Below are 27,690 nucleotides of genomic sequence, written 5' to 3'. Positions count from 1 at the left end.
GTCACTGGAATAATTTTAACAGTTGTCGGACGAGTGGCTTAGAAATGACAGCAGTCTGAAGTTGGTTACAGTTTTTTCGTCTCACCCTGTATAGTGACAGTAAAAAATCAGATCAGGTCACTTTAACGGTCAAATTATAATTTTAATTTTCTCTGTCCTACTATCCATATTGTCCTCGCGATCTATTGCTTTGTGTTATAATTTGTTTTTACAGTATATAGATGACAGACATTGAACAATAAAATATTATGAAAAATTTGTATATCATATGTTAACATGATATTACCTTCCATAATTTTGCCGTGGTATGCGGGAAAAGAAAATAAAATAGTTGGGGTTACAAGCAACAAGTCGGACAGTCAAAATCCCAAATAATAAACACAAAGTGTCTTTGTTAATGACTAAGATTCATTCATGAGGTGAACAATTAATTATAAAAAAAACCGTAAAGTAATTGAATTTGGGGGGGGGGGGGGGGGGCAATCGGACAGTCAAATCCGCAAATAAAAAACACAAAGAGCCTTTGTTAATGAATAAGATTCATTTATGAGGTGAAAAACTAACTATAAATAAAAACTAAAACCTTAAACTAATTGTATCTGTCAACTTTTATAGTTTGTAATTAATACTACTTTATTTTTCTTTTCATTTTCATTTAAATCTTTAATCTATGATTAAACTAAAACTAGTATTTAAATCTACATCTTATTTCCATATCGATTTTAATTGGTACTTAGCGAGAATGGTGAACCGGGTATATGGTCATCGCCCCACTTTGCAGCCAACAGATAATCACCAGGATCATCGACTTGATAGGTAACTTTGTAAACATTTTTGCCCATATGTTTGACAATAACTTCGTCACATTGTCCTTTAGGGCCGAAAATACCCACAAACAGGATATTATTTCCCGCCGACGAACCGTCAATAATGAATTCATTTTTTTCATTCAAAAGAATATGACTTAAGCCAAGACCACGATATGTTACTCTTGAAGCATCCGATTTGAATACAGGCACTGGAATAAATAATACAAACAAAATTTAGTAAAAAAAGATAATGGTAGAACAATTGGAAAGCCGGTTACTTATTTATTTATTTTATTATCTTTTTTAATTAAAATAAATGAATATATGCAGAATTACTGGATAGAAATACTTTTAATCAGGAACAGTTCCAAGGAAATTTTAATATCGACGTATTTTTATAGTAAGTTTACATTGGAGTTATGAAGATTTTTGTGACATCAAATAAAACATTTTAAAATTAATAGATTCTAGCAGGTTCTGGAACAGAGGAAAAGTTGAAATCCCAAATAGAAAGCAGTTCAACAAATTATTGATTAAATGAACGAAGACATTTCAAAACCTAATACAATCTAAAACAAGTAAAAAACATTAAGTTCGGCCGGGCCGAACTTTCAATACCCTCCAACTTGGGGTAAAGGAAACATTTTTACATAAAAGTATTTGAATTCGAGCGTGTTTCACTTTAATGCAGTTAAATTTATCAAAAAAAAAAAACATAAAGTGAGTGAGGTCGTAAACGAACCATACCAAAAAGGGAACTTCAAGGGTACTTCAAGGATTGTCATCTATCAAATCTTCTAAAATACCAAATTTGAAAGAATTACGTGGGTAAATGTGACTAGAATTATCAAAAAAAAAAGCGAATATCGGTGGGTATAGTTATATGTGCGCTTTAGGAAAACGTGGAAATAAATATTCAATATTCTGCCACCGGATTAGAACCCATTACGAACTGCAAATACCAATTGTAATCAAAACATCGAATATCGGGAGGCATCGTTATAGGGGGCTATACCAAAACGTGGACCTATACATACAATGTTTCGCCACTGGGCTAGAACCTATTATGAATTGCAAATACCAATTTTTAGATAAATCCGTGGAAAAATGTGACAAAAATCATCAAAATACCGAATATCAGGACGCACCGTTATATGGCGGCTAGACCAAAACGTGGACCGATATATCCCATGTTTAATACCAACCATCCTAGACAGAATACAAATTGATCTGCCAAATTTTTTGATTTCAACAGACAGAGGGACATCGTTAAATCGTCTTAGTATTATATGCTGATTATGAATATATATACTTTATGGGGTCTACGATGAATATTTAGGGATGTTACAAACGGAATGACAAAGTTAATATACCCTCCTTTCCAAGGTGGAGGATATAATGAGGTACCTAAAGCACAAAGTGTAAGCTAAGGATTAATTGAAAATACAGAATAGAAAAATACTTCTAAGAAATCTCTGAACCATCGCTCCACTTCCACGGAAGCGGCGAAAAGAACAGGAAGTGTGACACACTGGAAGCCCCCCGTTGAAATTCTAAGGAAAATATGCCGTAAAACGAGCTCAAATATGTAAAAGGTGATCCCAATCGTCGAAATATCTGCAAAGCCTGTGAATTGTGGTAAAGAGGAATGGAAATTAGGTGCAATAGAAATTATTTAGATACACATTTGATTAATCCAGGAACCCTCAACTGTTCAGATTAAGGCTAACACGAAAATGTTTATGCTATTACAAGGACTTGACCGAAAAACTATATGAGACGAAAATCGTATGTTTTTTCTTCACTGAGTAATCAATTCTGGACCTAAATGCACTGATACAGAGAAAAGGCTTATTTCCCGTTTCACTTACCGACCACCTACCACCCATGTCGCAACTGCAGCGGAGAGGAAGGGAATTAAGCAAACGGTTGCCTATATCAACAAAGGTAAGGAGGAAGTATTTATGATGGTTATTAACGGCTAGGACAAGGTCTCGAGAGTCTTCCTGGTTAGTAATGTTAATTTACATTAACTACGCCCTACTGGAAGACTTGCAAACTAGTGGCGGTACCGACTACCGAAATTAAATGCAGACTTGCAGTGACAGACAGTGACAGTAAGAGTAATCGTAGACCGTACTAAAGCCGAATAACTAAACTGCGATCGTCGATATAATGCGTTCCAGATCAACAATATTTGCTAGCCGAACACCGATATACTAAGTCTCCAATTGCCTATCGACGTTCGTTAAAGTTTCCGATTATATTCAGATCGTCTACAAACCAAACATCATCGTGATCCCCGATGACCAATCGCCAGAGTGCCCGATTATCTCCGGATCGTCTACAGCTCGAACATCATCATCGTGATTCCCGGATTCCCATTCGCCTGAGTTCCCAATTATCTTCAGATCGTCTACAACCCGAACATCATCATCGGGATCCTCGATTGCTCAGAAATCGTCAACATCGTAATTCCCAATCAGTCACAACTCGCCTACATCTGACGACCACCAACCAGATCCCGATTATCCTTAAATCGTATTTAATCCGAATACTTATACTTCGTCTACAATTCAGGTATCAACATCGTGATACTCGAGTATCCACAAATCGTCAACAACCCCACATCCCTACCTCATATCTACAAATCGTTAAGAAATTAAATCTCAACACTAGTATTCCCAATCGTCGTAAACATCATATTCCCGATCATCAGTTGCTATATATTGTATTTCCGAGTATCTCTGGACTCAATTCGCCAGCATATCTATTAAATCCAAATTATCGCATTTAAACACGAGCATTTAAATTAATGTCAAAGGGAGAATTCTACTCTTTTCATTTCATAAGTTTTAGTAAGCCATTATGGAAACCCCTCTTGAAGGGAGTATCCGATTTGGTTCAAACTTAATGCATCGTAATACTTTGAACAAATTTAGATCGATATCAGAGATGCAAAATACCGGTTCAATCCTGTTGTAACCTTCCGAAAAAGTCAAACTCTTTCAAAAAAAAAAAATACAAACTTCATATTGAACGAAGATAAAGATCTCGGAAGTGTTCAGCACTCCTATGGCAACTGCTCTCCATTTTGTATTACTTACATTCCATTTTTGCTTTCGGTTCCAAGTCAAATCCACTTATTGCCACAATTATAAATGGTGATTTTGGTAATGTCACTGAATTACATTTAATATGAACTTTATAGAGACCAGCCTCGACCAGAGTAAACGAGACTTCAAATCTTTCTGGATCAATGATTTTTAGTGGTACAAACATTTGATGGCCCGATGGATTTTCCAGCTGTCAAATATTGACGGAAAAAAAATCCTAAATATCATCAGTATAATATTTTTTATTGATCACAAACCTTTACTTCAAAATTTCCTTTTACTCCGTTCCTTTTAATTATGAAATTAACATTATTATTGACCCGTAGAGCTCCGTTGGGGAAATGTAGTAGTTGGACAAGACTTGGATCTGTCAGCTCTGGTGCAACAAATACTTGTGCTGGCTGTGTTGAATATTTATCTGTATTATAAAAAATATTAAAAATTATTATTTAATATATATTTTTATGAGTTATTAGTTGCATGAAATAAAATCAAATCTACAACATTTCGGATATTTTCTGTAAAACAGAGACCGAAACAAAATAGTCGCTGAGACTAATTATGCATTTTTAAAAGATTAATTATGCAGTTTTGTAAAATGAGATCGGAATAAGAAAGAGCGTCCCCACCACCACTTATTGTGTCATTTCTGGGGTAATGACGTTCGTAAACTCTAGATGGAACGAGAACGAAAATGGGCGGGTAACTTTACTAACGACGATTATAGGTTTGGCCTGCATGAGTCTCTCAATGCATTTTTGTATATGAGAAACCTTCTTCTTAAAGTAGAATGCAGTTGTGGAGCTCTAGCCGAGGACTGGCTGCGTGTTCTGTATTCGAGTGCTCTGTACGGGATCACAGGAACCTGTACTTCATGGGTACAGGAGCATACAGGGTGAGATAAAAAAACTGAAGCAAATTCAGACTGCTGCCATTTCTAAGCCACTCGCCCGACAGCTGTTCAGTGGCTGCCCATTATATTGTTTACAAGCTTACAAAAGCATTTTGGAGTTTTTTTTTCAGAACAAAAGTTATTCGTGATGAAATTCAAGCGTGATAGTGGGAAATGTAAATAAATCTTTTGTGTCTCGTATCATCGCTCGTTACCGTAATACTGGTAGCGTATCCCGACGTCAAGAAAGTAGATGGAAGAAAACAGCAACATCCGCAGAAATGGTTCGAAAAGTAAAGAAGCGACTTATCGCAGTGGCCGAAAAATGGTTTGTGAGATGAACATATTGCAATATTCCATTCAGCAAATATTGAAAAATGAGCTCGGGGTAAAGCCATTGAAATTCCAAAAAGTGTTAGAACTTACACCGCAACAAACAAAATGATCGTGTTTACTTGCCAAAGAGGTCAGCTGAAAATGTGCACCTTCGGTTGGACAGCAGAACTCAAGCGCCGGTGTGGGCGGCGATCTCCGCTTGTATTAATCGACAATGGCATCAGAATAAATGCCGGATATCATCGCCAAAATATTCTGGAGGGTGTATTAAAGCCTTGGGCACGCAAACATTTTCGCCGCAGACCTTGGACATTCCATCCGGACTCAGCACCATCGCACTCAGCACGCGCCACCCAAAAATGGTTACAAAATGAGGTTCCTCGCTTCATTTCCAGCGCACAATGGCCACCAAAATCTCCGAATACCAATCTGTTATACTATTGTGCCTGGAATATTTTGGAAAGCAAGGTTGGCACTAAAAAATACCAAAGTGTCAAAGTACCTCAAGCAAGCGCTTCGCCGGAAATTGGGAGCGTGTGACGGTTTCATTGGCCCTTTGAAGGCCATAATTCGTGGTCAATTCGAACAAATCTAAACTTATTCTAAAATGTATGCTATTTCCGACATTTTTTGCTTTCATTCAATAACATTTTAAAAAAATGTAATATTCGACTTTGTTGCAGTTTTTTTATCTCACGCAGTAGGTGATACTGATGGCCAATGGGATGTGAGTCGTGTACGGGCGGTACAGGCATAGGCGCGTATGTTTGCCACGGGGGGTTACCAGTCCCCTGGTAGCATAGGACCAAAACTAGAAGTAACTCGGTTACGAGATCTGACCAGATGTCTTTTACTGATACTGCAGGTGGTGGGGAGTCCCAGGGAATCTCAACTCTCTGCCTCATCATCACAAATCGTCACAATCTTTGTAGGGGGCACTTTCAAACTAAATAGGTTTGACGTTCGCCAGCGTCAGATCGGAAGAGATGAAATGGTGCCTCTCTCCTCGCAGTGAGAAAGCTACGTCCATGTAAACACAGTGATTAGACTGCTCCACTAGTGTGGCACTTTTGTGTTGCACTCATCCTTTTCCCTGATCGTCCCTTTCTCATTTTGGGTAACCAGTCCCGCTTTGTATGTAAAAAACTGGTAGCAGTTTCGACTACGAAGTCTGACCGAAAGATATTCAGGTGGCGAGGAAGTCAGGACCCGAGGGGGTGGTGGTTTATACCCAAATCGCACGTAGAGCTTTGGCTCGATGTGGAGTTGCATTCCCAACAAATAGAGCAGAAGAGGTTTAGGATAGTCCTCAACTCAAGAGGGAAGTGAAATCCATAAAACTGATCTTCGACTTGGTACATGCGGAATAGATTTAGAATTCTGTGAAGGGCTATCATTCTCTTTGAAAAACGATTGTTTGCATCGTATCGCGATACCAATACAATGGTGCATGGTGGTTGAAGCCGACAAGGCGAGAGTTATGTAAAATCCTCTCGACTTCTTGTGACTACGATGACATGGGCACCAAGGGGATCCGCGGAATCAAAGAGGACTGAAAGGCGAGTGATAACAAGGAGTTAAAAAAGGAGCCCAATGACTTCCTCTTCATACAGTACTTTGAGAGGGAAGTGAGTTCGTGAGTTGGTTATCGCTAAAGTAGATTATCCGAAAAAAGGTATTTTAGATGTGGGTAGCCACACCTTCGCTGAATTTGACACGTATCCTTTTCGGTAAGCAGATTGGTGGCGTTTCAACAACGTTACGCCTGATGCTTAAGGTCAGAACTATCTGCAGCCTCGTAGAGAATGCTCTGTTGCTACGTTGTGGACTTTTAATAACCCTAATTGTATTTACACACGTCGTATTTCTTCACGGTGAAATAAAAGCAAAAATACTACTCGGTGCATAAATTGTTGAATTATACTTAGTTCTTTTGTTTTATCAACATTTTATATTAAGAAGTATTTTTATAACAAGTGTCTTCTCATTACATGTTCTGACCCTTTTTGGAGAGGATAAATGAATGAGCATGAAATTGAAGAATTCTTGATTGACATTGATGATGAAGTAAGTGATGACGTTGATCTTAATCTTCTTATTAAGGATGAAGAACGTTCATTTTAAGAGCAATATTCAGTGATATAGGAGCAATCAGTTCATTCACTACTAATAATGGCACTGACTTTTTTGTTTTTTTTTTTGATACAGATCGAAAATAATGTACTGTGCTTCCTTCGAAAACTCTAAGCCGTGCAGGAGGCACACAAAACATGGAGTGACTTCTTGTGTTATTTATTGGATTGCGAATATTCTTGATCCGTTGTATGTATGTTGTATCACTACAGTAAAGAAATCTTTGTTTCGAAAATGTTGAAGAAATAAGTGGAGTTGATCAATAGTACTCTCTACAATATTTTTTGGTTAATGAGATTGCATAACAGATATATTACTCTTATAAAAGTGTATTGGTAAAAGTCTTAACTCGTTTTGGGACGACTTTTATTAATTCCCCTCCTTTTGGAGCAATCATGTCTTTGAATGGATAAAAACAAAAAGAAAATAAACTTACCCCTTTCCCATAATTTTATGAGCAATGGACTAAAAACTTCTAGCTCTTTACTTTCTAAACATTAACGTAATGTTTGACGAAAAACATATTCCTTTGCGATGTAGATGCCTATTCCAAGTAATCCTGGGAAAAATGGTATGAAAGTCTATAGCAGCTGATTCTGATGCTGCGAAAGGAATCGAGGCGATCGCGTGCTTCTAGGGTTAGTAGAAGTAATGTAGCTACAGACAATTTTTTTACAAGTCATAATAAAACTGCTAAAACTGAAAATTGATGCTGCTGAAAGAGAAAATAATCGCTTTTTACCCGACCATACTACAGCCTAACAACTGCGTGAGCTTCATGTTCACTATAGTAAATTATTATACCCTCCACCATAGTATGGAGGGTATATTATGTCATTCCCTTTGTAACAACTCGAAATATACATTTTAGACCCCACAAATTATATATATATATATATATATATATATATATATATATATATATATATATATATATATATATATATATATATATATATATATATATATATATATATATATATATATATATTCTTCATCAGCATAAAATTCAATGTCGATTTAGCGATGTCCGTTCGTCTATCAGTCTGTGGTAATCACTCTAGCTACCGAACGAAACGTTTTAGGTTGATAAAATTTTACTCAAATGTATATTATGTCTGCAGGACTTTTGGTGTAGAAAATGGGCCATGCAGGTTCACGTTTTCCAAATAACGGTACCTCCCCATATTCGGTATTTCGGAATTGTTTATGACAGAAAATTGTCTGTGCAGGTTCACGTTTTGGAATATCCCCATATAACAATACCTCCCTATATTCGGTATTTTGATGATACAGATCCACGTCGTCGTATAGACCCTAATATAACGGCTACATTCGGTATTTTTAAGATTTTAACAGAATTTTTAAGGGATTTTTTTTTGAAAATTGACAAATTCGACCGTCCGGCTTTTTTATTTGTTTTTTTTTTTTTTCATGATAGTCTCTTTTTTGTAATTTCCTAAGAAAAAAATCCTAAAGGCAAAAATTATGAAAATAACTCAAAAAGTATTCTGGGAATAGTTGAATACTACAAATTGACAAAAGGATGATCTTAAATCTACTTCAGCTCATCATCATGTTATTATGTTTCACTAAGTTTGCCGACGCCGAGTATCGAACTTCGTATCGAGACTACTCAATACTTAGTAATGAGTAATATATAGTTATATTTTCAACATAAACAACAACATAAACAAGTAAAAAACAAGGGTTAAGCCGGGACGAACTTTGAATGGCCTCAACCATTTGGAACGTTATATGGAAGCTATACGATATCGTGGACCGATATAGCCCATACATATGGGCTATATGTTGGAGAGTATAAAAAGCGGATTTAACCCTCTTCCTGAATTTTGCTCTACTGACCTGAACTTAACATACAAATTTCCGAGGTTGGGTTAAGCCGAAAACTTATTTCTAAATCCAACGTCATTAGTAATATGGAACCAATGTATAAAGAAACACACTTTCTAAAAAAAATAAAGCGGTAGTGGACATGTCTGTCTTTGTCTAAAACTTCAATTCAAAGATCAAAAAAAATTCATTTCTTGGAATGGATTTTCATTCGGCTCTATAATTTTATATATTTTTTTCTCTCCACACTTACCCATATCTGGTGTTTTATGGTATTTCCCGAAACCCGAAACATTTTCACCACTATTACGGAGTTTTGTTCCCGTCGTATTCAAACGAATTTCTTGTGAAGTCTTGAACATTGTTATCCTTTCTATATCTTACTTTAATTCAATAAATTTTCTTTTCAAATAATCAATATTTATTTAACCAGTCATGTGGTGCTTATGTATTCAATCTATACACTTATATATTTATACAATTTAAATTTTCACATTCAACACACGCGACAAAGTATCATTTGTTTTAAATAAGTTTTCCATATGAGTTTGAGCAACGAACTAAATTGAAAATTTGTTCATAACAAAAACACACAACATATTTTTCATCCATATGCTTTGAATTATAAGAGCTTTCATTTTTATCGTAACATTTAAGACACATCTGAGTGGTCGGACTGTTTGAGATACATAAACAAGCGTATTGTTTTTTTTTTCCTTCGCTGAGAATATGTTTGTAAATTGAACAGAAAAAGAACAGAGATGAATATGATTAAGTTTGAACTGTACAGAGTGCACATTCATTTTAAAAATATGATGAGAATATTCCGTTGTTCCGAAAAGTGTATTTTGCTACGTGTCTCTAGTGAGCTCTTCAAATTTCAATAGATAAAATTGAAGTGCAGTCTATTTCAATTTTATCCATTCATATCTCAATGCAATACATTTAAAAGGGATTAAATTCATACACGTTTTAAATGTTTCAGATGTGGGGTTGTGTAGTTTCCTTGTTTCCTGTTTAACTCGACTTTTAATAATAACTCATTTGTGTTTAGACACTTTATATTGAATGACACTTTGGTAATAATTAAACCACTAGGTATAAACTAGTTCCATTTACAAACAAGATTCATGTGTGTATTTATTTGGCGTTGGCGTTGGCTGAGCGATGCACCATATGCGTTGTTTTTTGGTTTGTCAATTAACGATGCAATATTTGAGAATTTGAATACTTTTGTTTAAACAATTTTGCATACTTATGAAATGGTTACAGATGTACACATGAATAAAAAAAATTAATTAAATATTTTAAAGAATTGAAATGTTACGAAGGTTTGTCGTTCTCTTTCGAACTGTTGCAGCAAACAGATGATTTTTATATGATCATCGATACAACAAACATTGAGTATTACTCATCCATATTTTGTTATTTTTTGACAACAAATGGGCAACATGCCAGAAGCCAATATTGCCCCCCATATGAACATGTATAAAAACTCACACTTGAGATGCGTACAAGAGATGAGGAACAACAAATGTTTGTACGCCTGTTGTTGAAAATATTCTCTCCAGAGTCTAGACAAAACATCTGCTTTTGGGTGGGTGTATGTTGCTTTTATGGATTATTTTTCTCCGCTAGTTTGGAGTACGCAGATTAGTGTTAAAAGCAAACGGATATCTAATTGATGTTTGCTCAAATATGTATATATATAATAAATTATAAAAATCGGTAAAATATTTATAACAACAAACAGAAGTGACCCTATTAAACTGACTAGTGACACAACCTTTTTACAAAACCATGTGCAATTTTAGATTTTCTTTATGTGACAATGCATATTTAAAAAAAAAAACTCTTCACATATTAAGTTTAATGGATCAAATACAACTGAATCGGTTTCAAAAGAAACACACAACATTCCACAACACTACCAAATGTAAAAGAGGATGGGCAACAGCCTCAGTTTCTCCTCTCCTTCTCAGTCTCAACAATGTGTTCAAGTTTCGAGAAAACTCATAGCTATTCTAAAGAGATGAGTGAAAACCATTAAAAATATAATTTAACAACAGACGAAACTTATCGCATAATGTTTGGGATGTGCCGCAAGTCATTCAGTGTCAATGACAGTGCAGCGATCTATCTACATGCAATTGAGGATAACATTAGAATATTTGGTTTCTCTGTTTCTTGTTTTTTTTTTTTTGTCAGAGCTTTGTTAATTTTTGTTTTCAATTTATTTGTAATGTATATGGTAACTTAATATTTCTAAATGCCTAATTTATATATTTTCAGATATCATTTTACACCAAAACAAAAAAACGCGCACAGACATAAGATATATGCAGTTTATATATAAAAAATTATAATTTCGCAGGAATATGTTTATATTAAATTGAATGTTTTAGTTTTTTTTTTTTTTTTTTTTTTGATGTTCCGTCGTTTCTTCAATCGACATAAACATGAAGACGAATTACATTCGATAATCGGAATAACAGCGCATTGTAATCAGTAATAATAATGCTTATATAATAGTGCACTTTGTAATGTCGATCTTTTATCTTCAATAGAAAATACTACTTAATTATTTGCATATTTTTCGATCCATTCATTCTCTCATTTATCAAAATATTGTATATGTTAATTGTGAAAAACTTCCTGGGGAATGAATTTGGTCGGGATACTTTTATCCTATAGCAGCTGTTACCAACTCTGCCACCTCTGGGTAAGTAGTACGTACAGTTAATTGCATGGTAACTCCGTCAGCTAAGGCCAGTTTAGCCCGTACCAGGATTTCAGCACCTCCTCTAAATGTACCTGTAGACACATAAAAACATGATTATTTACTCTTTTATAATATCATTGAAGAGCTTACCAGAACAAAGTAGTGTGTGTGTTGCAACGCCTTCTGGCACTTTTTCAGAGAGATTGGCGGGTCCTAAACCTAGGAATTTTATTATGGTATTAACTGCTTCTTGCAGTGTGCTAACAGCTGACAAAGAATATGTGTCTTCAGCTTCTACCCATTCTACAAAATTAAAACAAATTTAATTACTATGTACCTTAAATATCCGGACAAAACTTACCTTCAGTATCGGCTGCATCCCACACGGCTTGGAAGTTACTCTTTTTGGTCTTTTGTATTTGATCAGCCAGTGTGATTTCCATATCTTCAAGCATGTATTCGTCATCATAGCCATCTTCCGAATCTGGTTCCCCAGTATTAGGATCACAATCTTTGACGACAAATCTCAAAGTAGCTCCAAATGTAGCTGTACAAAGTCGCAAGTAAATTAAACATGGAAAAGACAATTTGTAGCCTCTAAATCTTACCTGTAGAACTACCAACATCTTGGGGGAATTCAACAATAACAAATGTGGTTTGCAATTCGTTGTACGGGAGTTTGGGACAGGGTATTACCGCACGAGTTATAAAACCATCCGGTATTGTTAATTCTACACGTACATTTTCCAAAAATTGGTCTGCCAAAGTATTGAGACAATCGAACTAACAAAAAAAAAAAACTTTTATATTACCTAGTCTACTAAAAGGGGGACAACCATTACCTGGAACACAACATGATTGGGGAAAATATGTTTGATGCATGAAACCGTATATTCTGTTTCGCTCTCGGTAAGTTGTATAGCTGGTGCAGTTCGATGTATCGGACCTAATGCATGTATACCCGGCAACTGCGCCAACCGAGCGGCACTTTCTTCTTCGCGAGTGATTTTGGGAGCCCGTGGTGCTACAATTGTTGAAGACATAGCATTTATATCTTTTGATATTAACCATAATAAGACATTTCTTACCATTTGTAACCAACATAGCTTCATCTTTGACATCTTCTTTGACGATAGCAGCTTTAGGTACAATAGAAAGGTCGAAACCTGTATTGCAATCTCCATTCAAATGTTCGACCAAAGCTTTTTCGAGTAATGCTAAGGAACATGTTTCACGTTCAATGATATAATGTTTATACAAATCTGCCTTTTCGGTTTGTAAAATATTCAAATAATAAGTGGCACGATCACGGACCTCATCATCCGGATCCATTTGGCAACGACCCAAAAGCACGAGAATATTTCCCAACAACGCAGGACAGGAGGCGCCAAATTGTGCCAAGGCAGTAACAGCTGCCGCTCTCACAATTGGACTTTCCAAGATAACTCGGTTGTAGATGAAACGAATATACTTGGAAGGTTGATTGGCAAATGGACCCTCCTTGCCCAAAAGATGTAATATACGCACGGCCAATGAAACATGTTCACAATCTTCAATGAACTCGCACAAATGCGAAAGTCCAGATTCCTTAGCTTCAGCATTCTCCTCAATGATTGTAATAATGGTATCCACAATAGATGTCTTATACTCTAAACCACCTTCTTCTCGTAACATACCACTTAGGAAGTTCATTAAGACGGTATGCTTGCGAGGATATTTTGTGCATAGCGAACAAATGGCTTGTACTACGACAACTTTAAATTCATCGGAAATTTCAGCCACAAAGGACGAAATTTGTTTCATCAAACGCTCTACCGAAGACTCGGCTCCCGTCTTAAGCAGAGTTGTAATGGCAAGGGTGGCCACGGAGCGATTTGAATCAGCAATAAGTCCCTCCAAATCTAAATTACATGTGGTAACAGCAGCAGGGTGAGTCATTGCCACTTTATTTAAAGTTCGAACAGCTGCAAAACGCAATGTGGCCTTGGGTGAGCTGCAGAACAATTGCAGAATGGAGAAAGCTGGCGATAAAACACGTGCATTAGTATTCTTTAAGTTAACAATTGCATGGGCAGCTTCGTAAATAACCATTTCGCTCTTATGGCGCAAACAAGATTCAATGAATGTAAACATTGGAGATTCAGACATTTCATCGGCGGAGATATCCTCTTCTTCGATGAGTTTACAAGCAATGCGAATCTAAAAGAATAGTAACAGAAGAAATGGATGTGAATAAAAACCATCTAATGTGGGAGCATAAGTACTTACCAACATGCAGACAGCGTATGGACTCTTCATTGAATTGCGCGTCAACTTATTAACCAACTTTGTTACGGCCAAGCGGTCCGATTTTCGAATATGGTATAGCAAGCCCAACGCATGATATTGAACCATAATGTTATCGCTGTTAAGGGCTTCTTGTGCTTCGTTGGCCCAACGTTTAACTACATCACCGGCAGTGCCTGCCAATCGCAACGAACTAACCAAAGCTGCACAGGAAACAGCAGCATTCTTATCAACAATACATTGCTTCATGTAACGTTCAACCGCTTGAAGCATCGTATTGTCAGTAATACTGCAGAGAGCACGTATGGCTGCGGCACGATACAAATCCTCCTTTCCAGTCATATCTTTAGTCAAGGAACTGGTGACGATAATAACATCTTCTGCAATCGATGACAACTCCTTGATGCCCAAGTAAACCATGCGACGTAAAACTACATCCTTAGATTGGAACAATTTGGTCATGGCAAAAAAGCAGTCTGTTGCTTCGCGAGTGCCCAACTGTTCTCCCTGATTGATCAGGTATAATATCTTGGTCAAGATGTGAATACATTTTCGGGGATTTACAGGTGTGTCATTAAACGCTCGGGTCTCCTGAAGCACTGAGGTCTTCTCCAAGTTTTGGTAAATGTTGGTGGGGCCTGCAGAAAGTTTGTGATTTGTTTTAAAAATGTTCATGATCGGTAATAACTCCTCGCTCTTATTTTTTTAATTTTGACAAACGACACCAACAACAAGTTATGAAGTAATTCACAACTAGTCAGCCATTCAGCCAGTGTCATATCAAAGTAGAAAAAATGAGTTGGAATTAGGCGAAGCTGAATTTGATAGGCAGCGGTATTTGCTTTGCTCACCAAGATAAGCTATCGACAAGTGACCGTTTTATTTACTTACCCTCTTCTTCGTCTTCTTTTTCTCTGCGGAATGAACCCATTTTTGATTTGGACACCTTGTGAGGATTATTGATATGAACTCAGTAACAAATCTCAATTATTTTTTTATCAAAATCAATGAAAATTTACAGTCAATGAAATTTTACACGTCACACGGAATTGGTCGAATGCAGGGAGTCCTAAATCGACTATTGGACTAATCGATTTTCCTAGCAAACATGTCGATTGTTCTCGTCGAATATCAAATATACTGAAAGAATAAAGGCAGGTATTATGCTATGTTTTTATTGCACTTTCAATTACGTTGTTCGGTCTCATAGCATGTTTCTATTGGAAACCGAACAACGTTGTTCGCTCTCAGAATTATGTACACGAATTAACCCGTTCATACGGCACGATTCGTAATTAATAGTAAAATAATTCCTTTTTTCAAAAATTTTGTTTGTTGATTTTAATGGAATTTATACGAAAATACATGAAATTCTCACTAATATGAATAGAAGAAATGATTGTTTTTCTCCCAAAGATTTATTATATCATTAATTTTATAATTTTCATTCACGTTTTCAACTTTTTGTGTAAATGTTGACATTTTGAACATATTTTTGTATTTTTCTACTTTTAAATTTTGCTGGAGAGACACTTGTCAAACATTTTTTCTGCCGATACAAAGTTTTTGAAAATATTGCCGCTTTTGTTTGCAGTTTTCTGTGAAAATTTCAACTCGTGGATAAAATGCGTACCTCGAATGAGAGAGAAAACAAAATGTACTTTCGTTTGAATGTACATACGCCATTCAACATTGTAGTTTTCATTCATAATTTTCAGTCTTCCCAAAAATTTTTAAAATTTTATTAAATTTTTCTATTTGTAATTTTTAAATGTCATAATTTATTTTTTCGATAAATGTTCTCATTTGTTAGGGATGGGACATATTTTTTCGTTGTTCTGAGAGTGATTTGATTTGAACAACGTACAAATATGAGTGTTCGCTCAGGAAATTTTGTGTGAAGAATAATGTAGTTTTTTCATAGTTAAGGGTCAAACAACGAATAGAGAGCGAATCAAGTGCAGTGGAAACGCCACATCAGAATTAGGTACACAAATTAACCCATTCACACTGCACCATTCGTAATTCCTTGTAAAATAATTCCTTTTTTCAATTTTTTTAATATTTTAGGAATTTGTGTGGAAGTACATGAAATTATCATTAATAATAATAGAAGAAATTATTGTTTTTCTTCCAAGTATTTATTTTATCTTTCATTAAACAGTTTTCATTCATGTTTTGAACTTTTTGTATAAATGTTGACCTTTAACATATATTACTGTATTTTTCTGTTTTTAAATTCGAATGGAGATTCACATGTGAAAAAAATATTTGTCGATACAACAATTTTGCTTCTTTTGTATTAAATTTTCTGACGAAATTCCAACTCGTGGACAAAAAGCGTACATTGGACGAGAGACAAAACGAAATTTACTTTCGTTTGAATGCACATACGCCATTCAACATTATATCTTTCATTCATAATTTTCAATATTCCTAAATGTTTTTAAAATTTTATTACATTTTTTATTTTGAATTTTGATGTGTCATAATTTATTTTTTTCGATAAATGCTCTCATTTGTTAAGAATGACACAAATTTCATCGTAGTTCTGAAAGTGATTTGAAAGGAACAAAGAACAAAAATCTTTGTTCGCTCAAAAAACTTTTGTGTGGGGAATCAAGTAGATATTTCATATTTCATTTCACGTGCCATGTGAACTTTGTATTTAGTACTCTCATCCGCAATTTGAAACCAAAAAATTCTACTGTTTGGTCCATTAAACGTCAAAATTATTAAGTTTTAATTGCAAAAATAAATTTGTTTATGTCACTTGTTCTAACATAATTCTGTTATAAACAATTTTTAAATTACTTTTTTCGATATCATGAAGGGAAAATCGGTTATCATAATCAATGATTTGAAGAAACGTATTATGTGGCGTTTCCACTGCACTTGATTCGCTCTCTATTCGTTGTTTGACCCTTAACTATGAAAAAACTACCTAATGTGGCGTTTCCACTGCACTTGATTCGCTCTCTATTCGTTGTTTGACCCTTAACTATGAAAAAACTACCTAATTCTTCACACAAAATTTCCTGAGCGAACACTCATATTTGTACGTTGTTCAAATCAAATCACTCTCAGAACAACGAAAAAATATGTCCCATCCCTAACAAATGAGAGTATTTATCGAAAAAATAAATTATGACATTTAAAAATTAAAAATAGAAAAATTTGATGAAATTTTAAAAATTTTTGGGAAGACTGAAAATTATGAATGAAAACTACAATGTTGAATGGGGTATGTTCATTCAAACGAAAGTAAATTTTGTTTTCTCTCTCATTCGAGGTACGCATTTTGTCCACGAGTTAAAATTTCCACAGAAAACGCAAACAAAAGAGGCAACATTTTCAAAATGTTTCTATCGGCAGAAAAAATGTTTGACAAGTGTCTCTCCAGCAGAATTTAAAAATGGAAAAACACAAAAATGTGTTCAAAATGTCAACATTTACACAAAAAGTTGAAATCGTGAATGAAAATTGTAAAATTAATGATATAATAAATCTTTGGGAGGAAAACAATAATTTCTTCTATTCATATTAGTGAGAATTTCATGGATTTTCGTATAAATTCCCATTAAAATCAACAAACAAAATTTTTGAAAAAAGGAATTATTTTACTATGAATTACGAATCGTGCCGTATGAACGGGTTAATTCGTGTACTTAATTCTGAGAGCGAACAACGTTGTTCGGTTTCCAATGGAAACATGCTATAATTCTTCACACATTGTTCAAATCAAATCACTCTCAGGACAACGAAAAAATATGTCCCATCCCTAACAAATGAGAGCATTTATCGAAAAAATAAATTATGACATTTAAAAATTGAAAATAGAAAAATTTAATGAAATTTTGAAAAATTTTGGGAAGACTGAAAATTATGAATGAAAACTACAATGTTGAATGGCGTATGTATATTCAAACGAAAGTAAATTTTCTTTTCTCTCTCATCCGAGGTACGCATTTTGTCCACCATTTGAAATTTCCACAGAACACTGGAAACAAAAGAGGCAATATTTTCAAAATGTTTGTATCGGCAGAAAAAATGTTTGACAAGTATCTCTGCAGCAGAATTTAAAAATAGAAAAATACAAAAATATGTTCAAAATGTCAAGATTTACACAAAAAGTTGAAAACGTGAATGAAAATTATAAAATTAATGGTATAATAAATCTTTGGGAGAAAAACAATAATTTCTTCTATTCATATTAGTGAGAATTTCATGTATTTTAGTATAAATTCCCATTAAAATCAACAAACAAAATTTTTGAAAAAAGGAATTATTTTACTATGAATTACGAATCGTGCCGTATGAACGGGTTAATTCATGTACTTAATTCTGAGAGCGAATAACGTTGTTCGGTTTCCAATGGAAACATGCTATTAGATATTAACCAGTTTCGCCATGTGATTGAAATATTGAACAGTTTGGATAATACTTTTGAAAGAAAATCGGGGCATTTCTATAATTTTTCGTGGTATTTAAATCATTTTAAAAATGAGGAAAAAGCCAAATAAATAAGACAACTTTTTGCATTTAATTTTGAGTAATTCTGACAGAATGCGGGCATAGTTCAGGGATGTATGTCTGTAGTTTTACGAAGATGTCCTACCTCCTTGTTGTATTATGTGTTTTACTTGTGTGATGAAATACTTCGAGTTTTAGATAACACTCTAATATTATTACTGTAATATTATTGATATTTTTATTGTATCTCCAGTATATGTATAATTGCGCATGAAAATTTCTATGCATTGATTTTTTTGAAATAAATAAATTGATGGAATGGCCACCCTATAATTTCGATACAAAAAAAACTCAATAGATAGCTCATTTCATAATTAAGTATCGATACTATCGGTATTGACATCAATAGTTTGCCACCTCTATTGTGTACTGCAGAAAGGAATCAATTTACAGGTCATAATGAGGTCCCGCACTAGGTCCAGGAGTAGGCATAGGTCTCCTACAGAACGTCGTAGACGCTCAAAATCAATAGAAAGAAGGGATGGACGTAGACGATCAATTTCCACAAAAAGAAAAGTCCACAATAGCGACGCAAATAGCAGACGTTCTCGATCCCGGAGTAGATCTGAAAGTAGGAGACGTGATCGGAGTAGGGAAAGAACGCGTCAAAGAAGTCCAAAGAAGACAAACAATTATGAAAGAAAGCGAAGAGATTCAAACTTCTCTGAAAATAATGATGGTCATAGGAAGTCCCCTGCAAAAACAACCGAACGTTGGCCCAATGATAAGTATAGGGAAAACAACAGAGATAGAACAAATAATCCGTTTAGAGGGCAACCGTCGGCTATTGTGCATCACGAAGAAAGGCCTCGACATGGATTTGGCCAAAAATCTAACTTTAAACGAGACCCCAAATATTTGCAACAGCGTCGAGAAGAACGTGAAACAATTGGAGCCAAAGGAGCTGAAGAAGTTTGGGCCAAAAGCCCAGCACATCCCGAGAAGTACTCTGATGATGAGGACGATGAAGTCCAGTTATTAGAACACACATATCAAGGACCAAAAAAGAAAAAATCAAAGAAAACTAAAAAGAAGTCCAAAAAGTCTAAGAAAAAGAAAACTAAAAAGAGGAAGAAATCTAAAATGAAGAAAAAGGTTTCATCGTCGTCAGAATCCTCATCAGACGATTCATCGTCTTCTTCGTCTAGTGACAGCTCCAGTGAATCGTCTGATAGTGAATCTTCTTCTAGCGATAGCGAAGAAGAAGTCTGGATAGAAAAGACAGCCGATTCTATTAAAAAATTGAAGACATCAAAGAAAAAGAAAAATAAGAAGAAATCCAAAAAACAAAAGAAATCCAAAGAAGCTGATTTAAAGAACATAGCAAAACCCAGTTCCAGGACACAAACAAAAGATGATGTTAGTGAAGAAGAGGATTTTGGTCCTACATTGCGACACACAGGAAGTCTGAATCAGAAAGATTTCGGGCGCGCATTGCTGCCGGGTGAAGGTGCTGCCATGGCTGCATATATTGCAGAAGGCAAACGTATACCTAGACGTGGTGAAATTGGTCTTACGTCTGAGGAAATTGCCAACTTTGAATCTGTGGGCTATGTTATGAGTGGAAGTCGACATCGTCGTATGGAAGCCGTACGTATTCGTAAGGAAAATCAAATTTACTCGGCCGACGAAAAACGTGCATTAGCCATGTTTAGCAAAGAAGAACGTCAAAAGCGCGAAAACAAAATACTGGCACAATTTAAAGATATGATTAATTCAAAATTACACGCTAAAGACAAAAAATAATGTATTTTATAAATGTATGTATTAAGTAAACAATATATTTTATAAATACGTAGATTTAATTTTATTTAACTCCCAAGAAGGGAGTAATAAACCTAAATATCAAGCAATGTTATGTGGAAGTCGTGCAATGCAGTGTAGATTATGCGGGATATGTTCTGAAACAGTTTAAAGATAGCTGTGAAAAATCAAGTCACCCAATTCCTTACTTTGTAAAAAGATTCGGATACCAGCCGACGGGTTGAAAAAGAATTCTACATCTTATGGTTCTAAACTTAAAAAATAAAATTTGAATTCCTAAAAAGGTTGATTGGCACAAAAAGGAGCAAAACAATTTACTACATCCTTACCCTTTTACCATCTTGGTAAAATGAGTGACCAATCCAAAATAATACGGTGCAGATGCACTTGCATTGGCTATTAACCTGCATCTATAGATGGACATTTTTAGACGCTCCTACTGAAAATACAGAACGAAACAATTGCAATACGCTGATGCTGATTGACTTCGTAAATTCGAGAATCCATTTTTTTCGAAGGTAAAGAGGGAGAGCATTCCTTCGGGAATGCTCTCATCGTTTATCTTCGAAAAATTCTGATCAGCATATTTCGTCTATGTCGTTTCAGGGGTATGAGTTAAAATATTGAAGTAACTCAATACTTAAATGTTAAAAACATCAACAACTGACAGTTGAGAATTGTTCCATAATTAAATATAGGTGTACATTATGTGATGAAAAAATATGAGAACAATGAAATGATTGTAAAACGACAAAATGTGTTAAGGAAGACGAATAGGCCGACTGCGTCAATACAAAGCGTGTTGAGAGCCTCCTGCATTAAGAGACAAAACTAATTTTAAAATGCATATTTCAAAATTCTCACACTTTTGTACTTTTGAGTTTGTTTTTTTTATCTTTGCTTTCATTTATCATTTGTAATAGCGCGTTTAGATACAAAATTTTACCCGGATTAACCCACATTATCAGTATTTATTGCTTAATCCGGTTTTGTTTAACTATGTTAGGGGAATACCCCTAATATATGAATGAAATGTTGGGTTGTCTCCGCAAAGTTGAATCCAAGATAGAGGGACAATTTTGTTTCATCAAAATAATTATACAATCAATTTGTAATTATACATTTCAAAACATCTCATTGTCAAAATATTTATTTACAAGTCCATTGCATGGTAAAATTAAGAAGTAAAGTCATTTCAAATTAGCATTCCCATCTTTGCATTTCTGTAATTTACCTTGCTTAATTTCACTGCATAGAAAGGTGGTTCCCATTTCTGATTTCTGTATGTACATTGTACAATAGACTTATAAATAAATTTTTTGACAATGAGATGTTGTTATATCGTTGGAATACAATTTTGTGCCCAGATTTTTGGTTTACAGAAAATGTTTTTCGTAAAACTACTCTGTAATTTTTTTATACCATCCATCATAGTATGGAGGGTATATTAAGTTTGTCATTCCGTTTGTAACACCTCGAAATATACATTTAAGACCCCACAAAGTATATATATTCTTGATCAGCATAAAATTCTATGTCGATTTATCAATGTCCGTCCGACTATGGAAATCACTCTAGCTTCCGAACGAAATGAAGTAGATTGATAAAATTTTACTCAAATGTGTATTATGTCTGCATGACTTTTGGTATTGAAAATGCCATGTAGGTTCACGTCTTCGTATAGCCCCCATATAACGGTACCCCCGATATTCGGTATTTTGATAATTTTAGCGACATTATTTACCGGAAGTGTTTTAATTTTGGTATTTGAAGTTCGTAATGGATACTACATCCTAAGACAGAAAATGAGCCATGTGTGTAAAATTGTCTGTGCAGGTCCACTTCTTCGTATAGCCCCCATATAACGGAACCCCCGATTTTCGGTGTTTTAATGATTTTAGCGACATTATTTACCGGAATTGTTTCAAATTTTGTATTTGAAGTTCGTAATGGATACTACAGCCTAGACAGAAAATTGTCTGTGCAGGTCCACTTTTATAACCCCCATGGTACCTCCCTATATTCGGTATTTTGATGATTTTAGCTACATTATAAACAGATTTTTTTTCAAGTTTCGCATTTGAATATTGGAATAGCTTGTGACAAAAGTTGCCTATGCAGGTCCACGTCGTCGTATAGACCCTAATATATGGCTACATTCGGTATTTTTAAGATTTTAACAGAAATTTTAACGGATTTTATTTTTTGAAAATTGTTAAATTTGTACCAAATGGTGGAGGGTATTCCAAGTTCGTCCCTGCCGAACTTACAGCTTTTTTACTTATTTATTATTGAAAAGAATACGCACTCATAAACAAATAAAGTTGACACGTTAAGCCAAGAAAATAAAATATTGGTATCATAGCCCTACATCGATTTTATTGTACCATGTACTAAAGCAGGACGTAGTATTCTACGTTACTTAAAAGTCAATCTATGTAAATTTTACCGAAATTCACCGAATGTAAATTTTTAATTTAAATAAATATCACTTTGACTAAACTTATTTTAAAAAATGAGGGAAGCTATTGGAAATTTTCATACTAAGATCATTCACAACGACGGACCTTTGGGCCCCTTGGGCCCATTCCAATCGACGTGGCTTGTCCGCAGGCAACATTCTTTGCGTCAATTGAATTTTGTACGGGAACAAAGTCAAATCAATGCAAATAATCCGTTGTAAAGTGGGCTCGGTCCAACTGCTGAGAACGGCGTTTTTGGGATGTTCTTGGGGACCTCTCAACACTGGCTCGTACGGCAGCGATATTCTCGGACGATCGCCTTGGTCGACTTTTATATGGCCTCTTCGGATTAGAAAGAGCCTTACCAGCCTTACCATTAAAAGCACGTTGAGTTTTCACAATTGACTTCTTCTGTTGAATGTAAATTTCAACTATTTCAGAGCGCTCGCGTGGCGTGTATTGGTTCATGGTAAAAATCTGCTTAGACTGACGCTTCAAACGCGGTATGTCATTAAGCGATGTGACATCTCTGTCAAAAGTTATGGCGTTGCCAGATGGGTCCGTCGAATATGGGCAACCATGTATAAGAATTTTGTTAAAAAAAATTAAAAATAAACAAAGCCTGCATATTTAAAAGTCTTTTTGACACTATAAGACTCCAGCACAGAGTAGCTTTTTTCTAGTTCGTTTGAATTTGAGCAACCTTTCTTATTGAGTCATGGTACTAACCATGGCACCAACCTTGGTACAGTAGCATGAGGTCTAAAGATGAGAATACATAGATGGCTTTTTTGTCCGGCTTTAGTCATCAGCTGGTTTCTTCGTAATAGAACAACGGAGCGTACGACAATCGAAAACTCCTTTGTTCTTTTTCGAAGAAGCCAGTCGATGATTTAAGCCAGTAGAAAAGCCTTCTATGTGTTATTACCTTAATAAAGCTATTTTTTGGTTCCCTTACGATTTTAGACCATTAATTCTGTAATTCTTCATAGTCATGAGGTAAGATGTTTTTTTTTTTTTTTTTTGTAAAAAAAATGCACAAAAACTGCTAAATACTGCTAAATAATATACCTTAAAGTAATCATAAGTATGAAAAAAATCTATCGTAACTATATATATATAGTTATATATCGTTTTTTAATGCTAATATATTGCAATTTTGTTGTTAGGATTTTCAAAAAAATAAACTCCTGAAGAAGTTGCAAAGAGACCAACAAAGCGTTGAGTTAACTCAACTGAAATAAATTTGTTGTATCAACGCTTGGGAGCATTGATATGTCAAAAACTTAAATTTCTTTTCAAATATAAGTAGATTTTTATATGTTTTTTTTTTATACGACACAAATCGTGGGTTGTTCAGATATCCATTTTTCAACAATTTTTACAAATTTAAATAATTTTTCATTCAACATTTTCAATTCCAAAATTGTTTTGACAGTTCATTGTCCCAGCAGCTGCATCAATGCGTCTACCTATATTCTTCTACCATGGTAGAACCAGCGAACGAAAACAAACGAAACGAATAATGTACTGCTCACACGAAGTCACAAACTTTAAAATTTTTTCAATCGTTGTGTACTTCAAACAAAGCAAAACTACAAACATTTCAATACCAGTAATACACAAATAATACGATTGCTTTAATGTACCTCGGCTGCCGAGCTGTGTCGTTTGAGAACAGATCGCCGGGAAACGTTTGCTGTGTGAAACGATGATTGTTATGTTTAGAGTTGACATACTAAGTATTGTTTTGCACCTTTTCCATTGTATGTTGGGCGTAATAAATGAATAAAAAGGCATGGAATTTACTTAATATTAGTTTTTACCTTATTTGTAACGAGTTACAATAAAGGGAAACATTGGCAAACGTTTCCAATGAGTTTTGTACTGTTTCGTTTCCAATGTTGCGTCATCCACTCGAGTACATTTCAGTATTGTTTTTGTTTACACTCTTCTACGCAAACAGTACAAATTAAAAAACAAATCCCGTTATCTTAATATCGGTTTTGTTTCGCTTTGTACTTCGATAAAATACAGAACGAAACGATTGCAAACGTTTGATAAAGTTTATTTTCGTACGCTGGGTAGAACTAAAAAGGTAAAGTCATGTAATCATATGTTTGCAATTTTTTTTCAAATTTATACATTTGGCAACATCTCATTGTCAAAATCTGTATTCGTAAATCCATTGTATACACACAAAATCAAAGATGGGAATCGGTTTTTATGCATTGAAATTTAAAAAGGTAAATTACGGAAAATGCAGATCTGCGAGTGCTAAATTAAAATGAGGTTACCTTTATTTCATTGTACAATGGTTTGGCCTTAGAATTTGTTGCACCATGCTTGGTATCATGGCGCAATTACAGAAGGTAGAACAAAGCTCTTTCCTGAATGCAATTGTTTTTCTTTCGGAGCTTCTATTCTGTCAAGACATATACATATGTAATTTAAAATTATTTCAAATATAGGGACAACAGAAATTCCAATTTCCTACTTTAATCTTGTTATACTATCTAGGTTTCTCCCATATCTTAGTTTTATAAATGAACAAAACCAATTGTTGCATATTTAAAAGTCTTTTTGACACTATAAGACTCCAGCACAGAGTTGCTTTTTTCTAGTTCGTTTGAAGTTGAACAACCTTCCCTATTGTACTAAAGCATGAGGTACATGGTAGAAGAATACAGGCAGATGCATCAACACTTGGGAACATAGATATGTCAAAAAATTTCAAATGTTTTTTCAAATATAAGTAGATTTTTATAGGTTTTCTTATACGACATCATTCGGAGGTTATTATAATTTGCGTTTTTCAACAATTTTAAATAATTTTTCATTTAATATTTTCAATTCCCAAATTGGTTTAACAGTTCATTGTCCCAGCAGCTGTGTCGATGCGTCTACCTACATACTTCTACCATGATGAGGTAGAATAACGTTACCGTGGTAAAATTAAGAAGGTAAAGTCCAAAAAACATTCTCTTCTCTGCATTTTCTGTAATTTACCTTGTCACAAAATCAAGGAGATAATGTTATGCAATTATATGTTTACAATTTTTTCAAATATTCATTTGACAAAATCCCATTGTCAAAATTGGTATTTATAAATCCATTGTACATACACAAATCAGAGATGGGAACCTGTTTTAAAATGTGACAAGGTAAATTACGGAAAATGCAGAGATGGGTATGATTTTTGAAAATGACTTTACCTTCTTAATTTTACCATGGAGCCACCATTCATCATCAGTTCCACTATTTTTTGTCTGGGATATTCTCCCAGGTGTTATTTTAATCCTGGGGTGTAAATTAGTTCGTTTTGGGATAATAATTAGTTCGTTTTTGTGATAAAACAATATTGTCCTCCCTTCCTTGTATTCCATTTTACGAAACGTTCCTTGTTTTCTCCAATTTTATAAATTTGAAAAGAAAATTACAAAATAAACAAATCCAATTGTGGCTTGCTGTAAAAGTTGATTTGTCGCAATAAGACTTCTATAGAGTTGTTTTTACCCTGTTTTTTTTATAAGATAAAAAAAAACAAGTAAGCAAAGGCTACATTCGAGCGGGGCCGACCATTAAATACCCTACAACACTATAATAAATGATACAGTTTATATAGGCGAGATACTCGAAAGAATTCCACAAGATATTGTGACAAATAATAAAAGAAACCCATCAGGTTTCGTTCTCTAATTTTCGAATAATAGCAACTTAAACTAATTTGCTCATTTCCAATTTATTGGTAAATGGTCTTCCTAGATCTGGAATCAATATTTCCCAAAGACTTATAATATCTTAGAAGTGGCAAAAGATTAACATTAATTATTGGTTTTTGACTGAAACGCATCTATATGAGATACAGACATTTGTCTATATTCTTCAACGAAATCAGCGTTAACGAAATAGTCAGAAGTGCGTCTTTCCTGTATTTGTGAATTCTCCAAAAAGTCACTGGAATGGACATTTTCGTATTTTATCTACAAAAGTTGGCAAACTCCTTCACACATTGAATATTTTTGGATGCCCATCCAAAACTGCTTGGCTTTTGCAATGTTCGGTAACCCCCATTCAAATGTGCGTGAGGATCGGTCGATAATTACGACCTGCTGACAATTTTGCAGTTTTTTGGTCCATTTCAACCCCTAAATATATGGCGATCATCTCCAATAAGAGTAGGCTTCTATTCTGACCCTCATCTTATCCCCATGCAAAATTTCGTAAGGATCGGGCCATAAATGCGATCTGTATATGATATCCTGATATCCTAACTACTTAGTTTTGTTAGATGTAGAAATATTACCAAATGTTTCATTCAAAATGAAAATATGCCAAAAATATGACAAAATTGAAAAAATATGAGAAAATGTTACAAAATCAATATTTTCATCTTTAGAGAGATATTTTTATACGATTTTTCTTTCCTGCCAAGAGGCCATTCTGAATTAATGAGAACTGTCGAAATCAGTTCAGCCGTTCTCGACATATATGACATCTTTCAAGCATATCTTCTTTGATAGACATATATATCGCACATATTTTTCTATATATCCCATTTGTTGTATGTTAACATCAATGTAAAGATCAGAAGTAACCTTGTCATGGCTTTGTGATTTCGCCGGGATTTAAAATATTCGCGGTTTAATGAAAAATTTTGAATTTTTTCAACAAAAAAGATATGGTCTATTTTACCCGCTAAATATTATCCGATGACCAAAATTGGTAGGCTTCTTCCCCGCCCTAAACTCTAGCTACATGCGAAATTCCGCGTCGATTGGTC

At 34.6% G+C, this 27,690-nt stretch overlaps 3 protein-coding genes across 3 annotated transcripts; 1 reads left to right on the top strand and 2 right to left on the bottom strand.

Moving 5' to 3' along the window:
• Positions 1–607: 607 nt before the first annotated feature.
• LOC101889283 (filamin-B) lies at positions 608–11,163 on the bottom strand. The gene is made up of 5 exons (XM_059126565.1): positions 10,396–11,163; positions 9,394–9,604; positions 4,183–4,343; positions 3,917–4,115; positions 608–1,018 (listed from the first exon to the last, which is right to left on the bottom strand). The coding sequence occupies exons 2-5, from the start codon at positions 9,500–9,502 to the stop codon at positions 723–725; spliced, it is 765 nt and encodes a 254-aa protein (XP_058982548.1). The 5' UTR covers positions 9,503–9,604; positions 10,396–11,163; the 3' UTR covers positions 608–722.
• A 376-nt stretch (positions 11,164–11,539) lies between these two features.
• On the bottom strand, positions 11,540–15,233 carry LOC101889457 (coatomer subunit gamma). Its single transcript, XM_005176394.4, has 8 exons — positions 15,040–15,233; positions 14,131–14,786; positions 12,951–14,061; positions 12,705–12,886; positions 12,471–12,645; positions 12,224–12,409; positions 12,013–12,165; positions 11,540–11,954 (listed from the first exon to the last, which is right to left on the bottom strand). The coding sequence occupies exons 1-8, from the start codon at positions 15,077–15,079 to the stop codon at positions 11,824–11,826; spliced, it is 2,634 nt and encodes an 877-aa protein (XP_005176451.1). The 5' UTR covers positions 15,080–15,233; the 3' UTR covers positions 11,540–11,823.
• Positions 15,234–19,016: 3,783 nt separating this feature from the next.
• LOC101889737 (NKAP family protein CG6066) lies at positions 19,017–20,534 on the top strand. Its single transcript, XM_005176396.4, has one exon. It carries the CDS (start codon positions 19,081–19,083, stop codon positions 20,425–20,427), a length of 1,347 nt encoding a protein of 448 aa, XP_005176453.1. The 5' UTR covers positions 19,017–19,080; the 3' UTR covers positions 20,428–20,534.
• Positions 20,535–27,690: the final 7,156 nt, after the last annotated feature.

The sequence above is a fragment of the Musca domestica genome, unplaced genomic scaffold (genome assembly GCF_030504385.1).
Source record: "Musca domestica strain aabys unplaced genomic scaffold, Musca_domestica.polishedcontigs.V.1.1 4, whole genome shotgun sequence".
Classification (NCBI taxonomy): domain Eukaryota; kingdom Metazoa; phylum Arthropoda; class Insecta; order Diptera; family Muscidae; genus Musca; species Musca domestica.
This window is presented reverse-complemented; position numbering and strand designations above follow the sequence as displayed.

Coding starts and splice junctions, on each gene's coding strand:
- LOC101889283 (XM_059126565.1), bottom strand. CDS start 9,502: ATGTTCAAGACTTCACAAGAAATTCGTTTGAATACGACGGGAACAAAA. Junction 4,344..9,393: donor CCATAAAACACCAGATATGG/GTAAGTGTGGAG, acceptor TTTATAATACAG/ATAAATATTCAACACAGCCA. Junction 4,116..4,182: donor AAGGAAATTTTGAAGTAAAG/GTTTGTGATCAA, acceptor AATATTTGACAG/CTGGAAAATCCATCGGGCCA.
- LOC101889457 (XM_005176394.4), bottom strand. CDS start 15,079: ATGGGTTCATTCCGCAGAGAAAAAGAAGACGAAGAAGAGG. Junction 12,887..12,950: donor AGCTATGTTGGTTACAAATG/GTAAGAAATGTC, acceptor CAACAATTGTAG/CACCACGGGCTCCCAAAATC. Junction 12,646..12,704: donor CCAATCATGTTGTGTTCCAG/GTAATGGTTGTC, acceptor TTTTTTTGTTAG/TTCGATTGTCTCAATACTTT.
- LOC101889737 (XM_005176396.4), top strand. CDS start 19,081: ATGAGGTCCCGCACTAGGTCCAGGAGTAGGCATAGGTCTCCTACAGAA.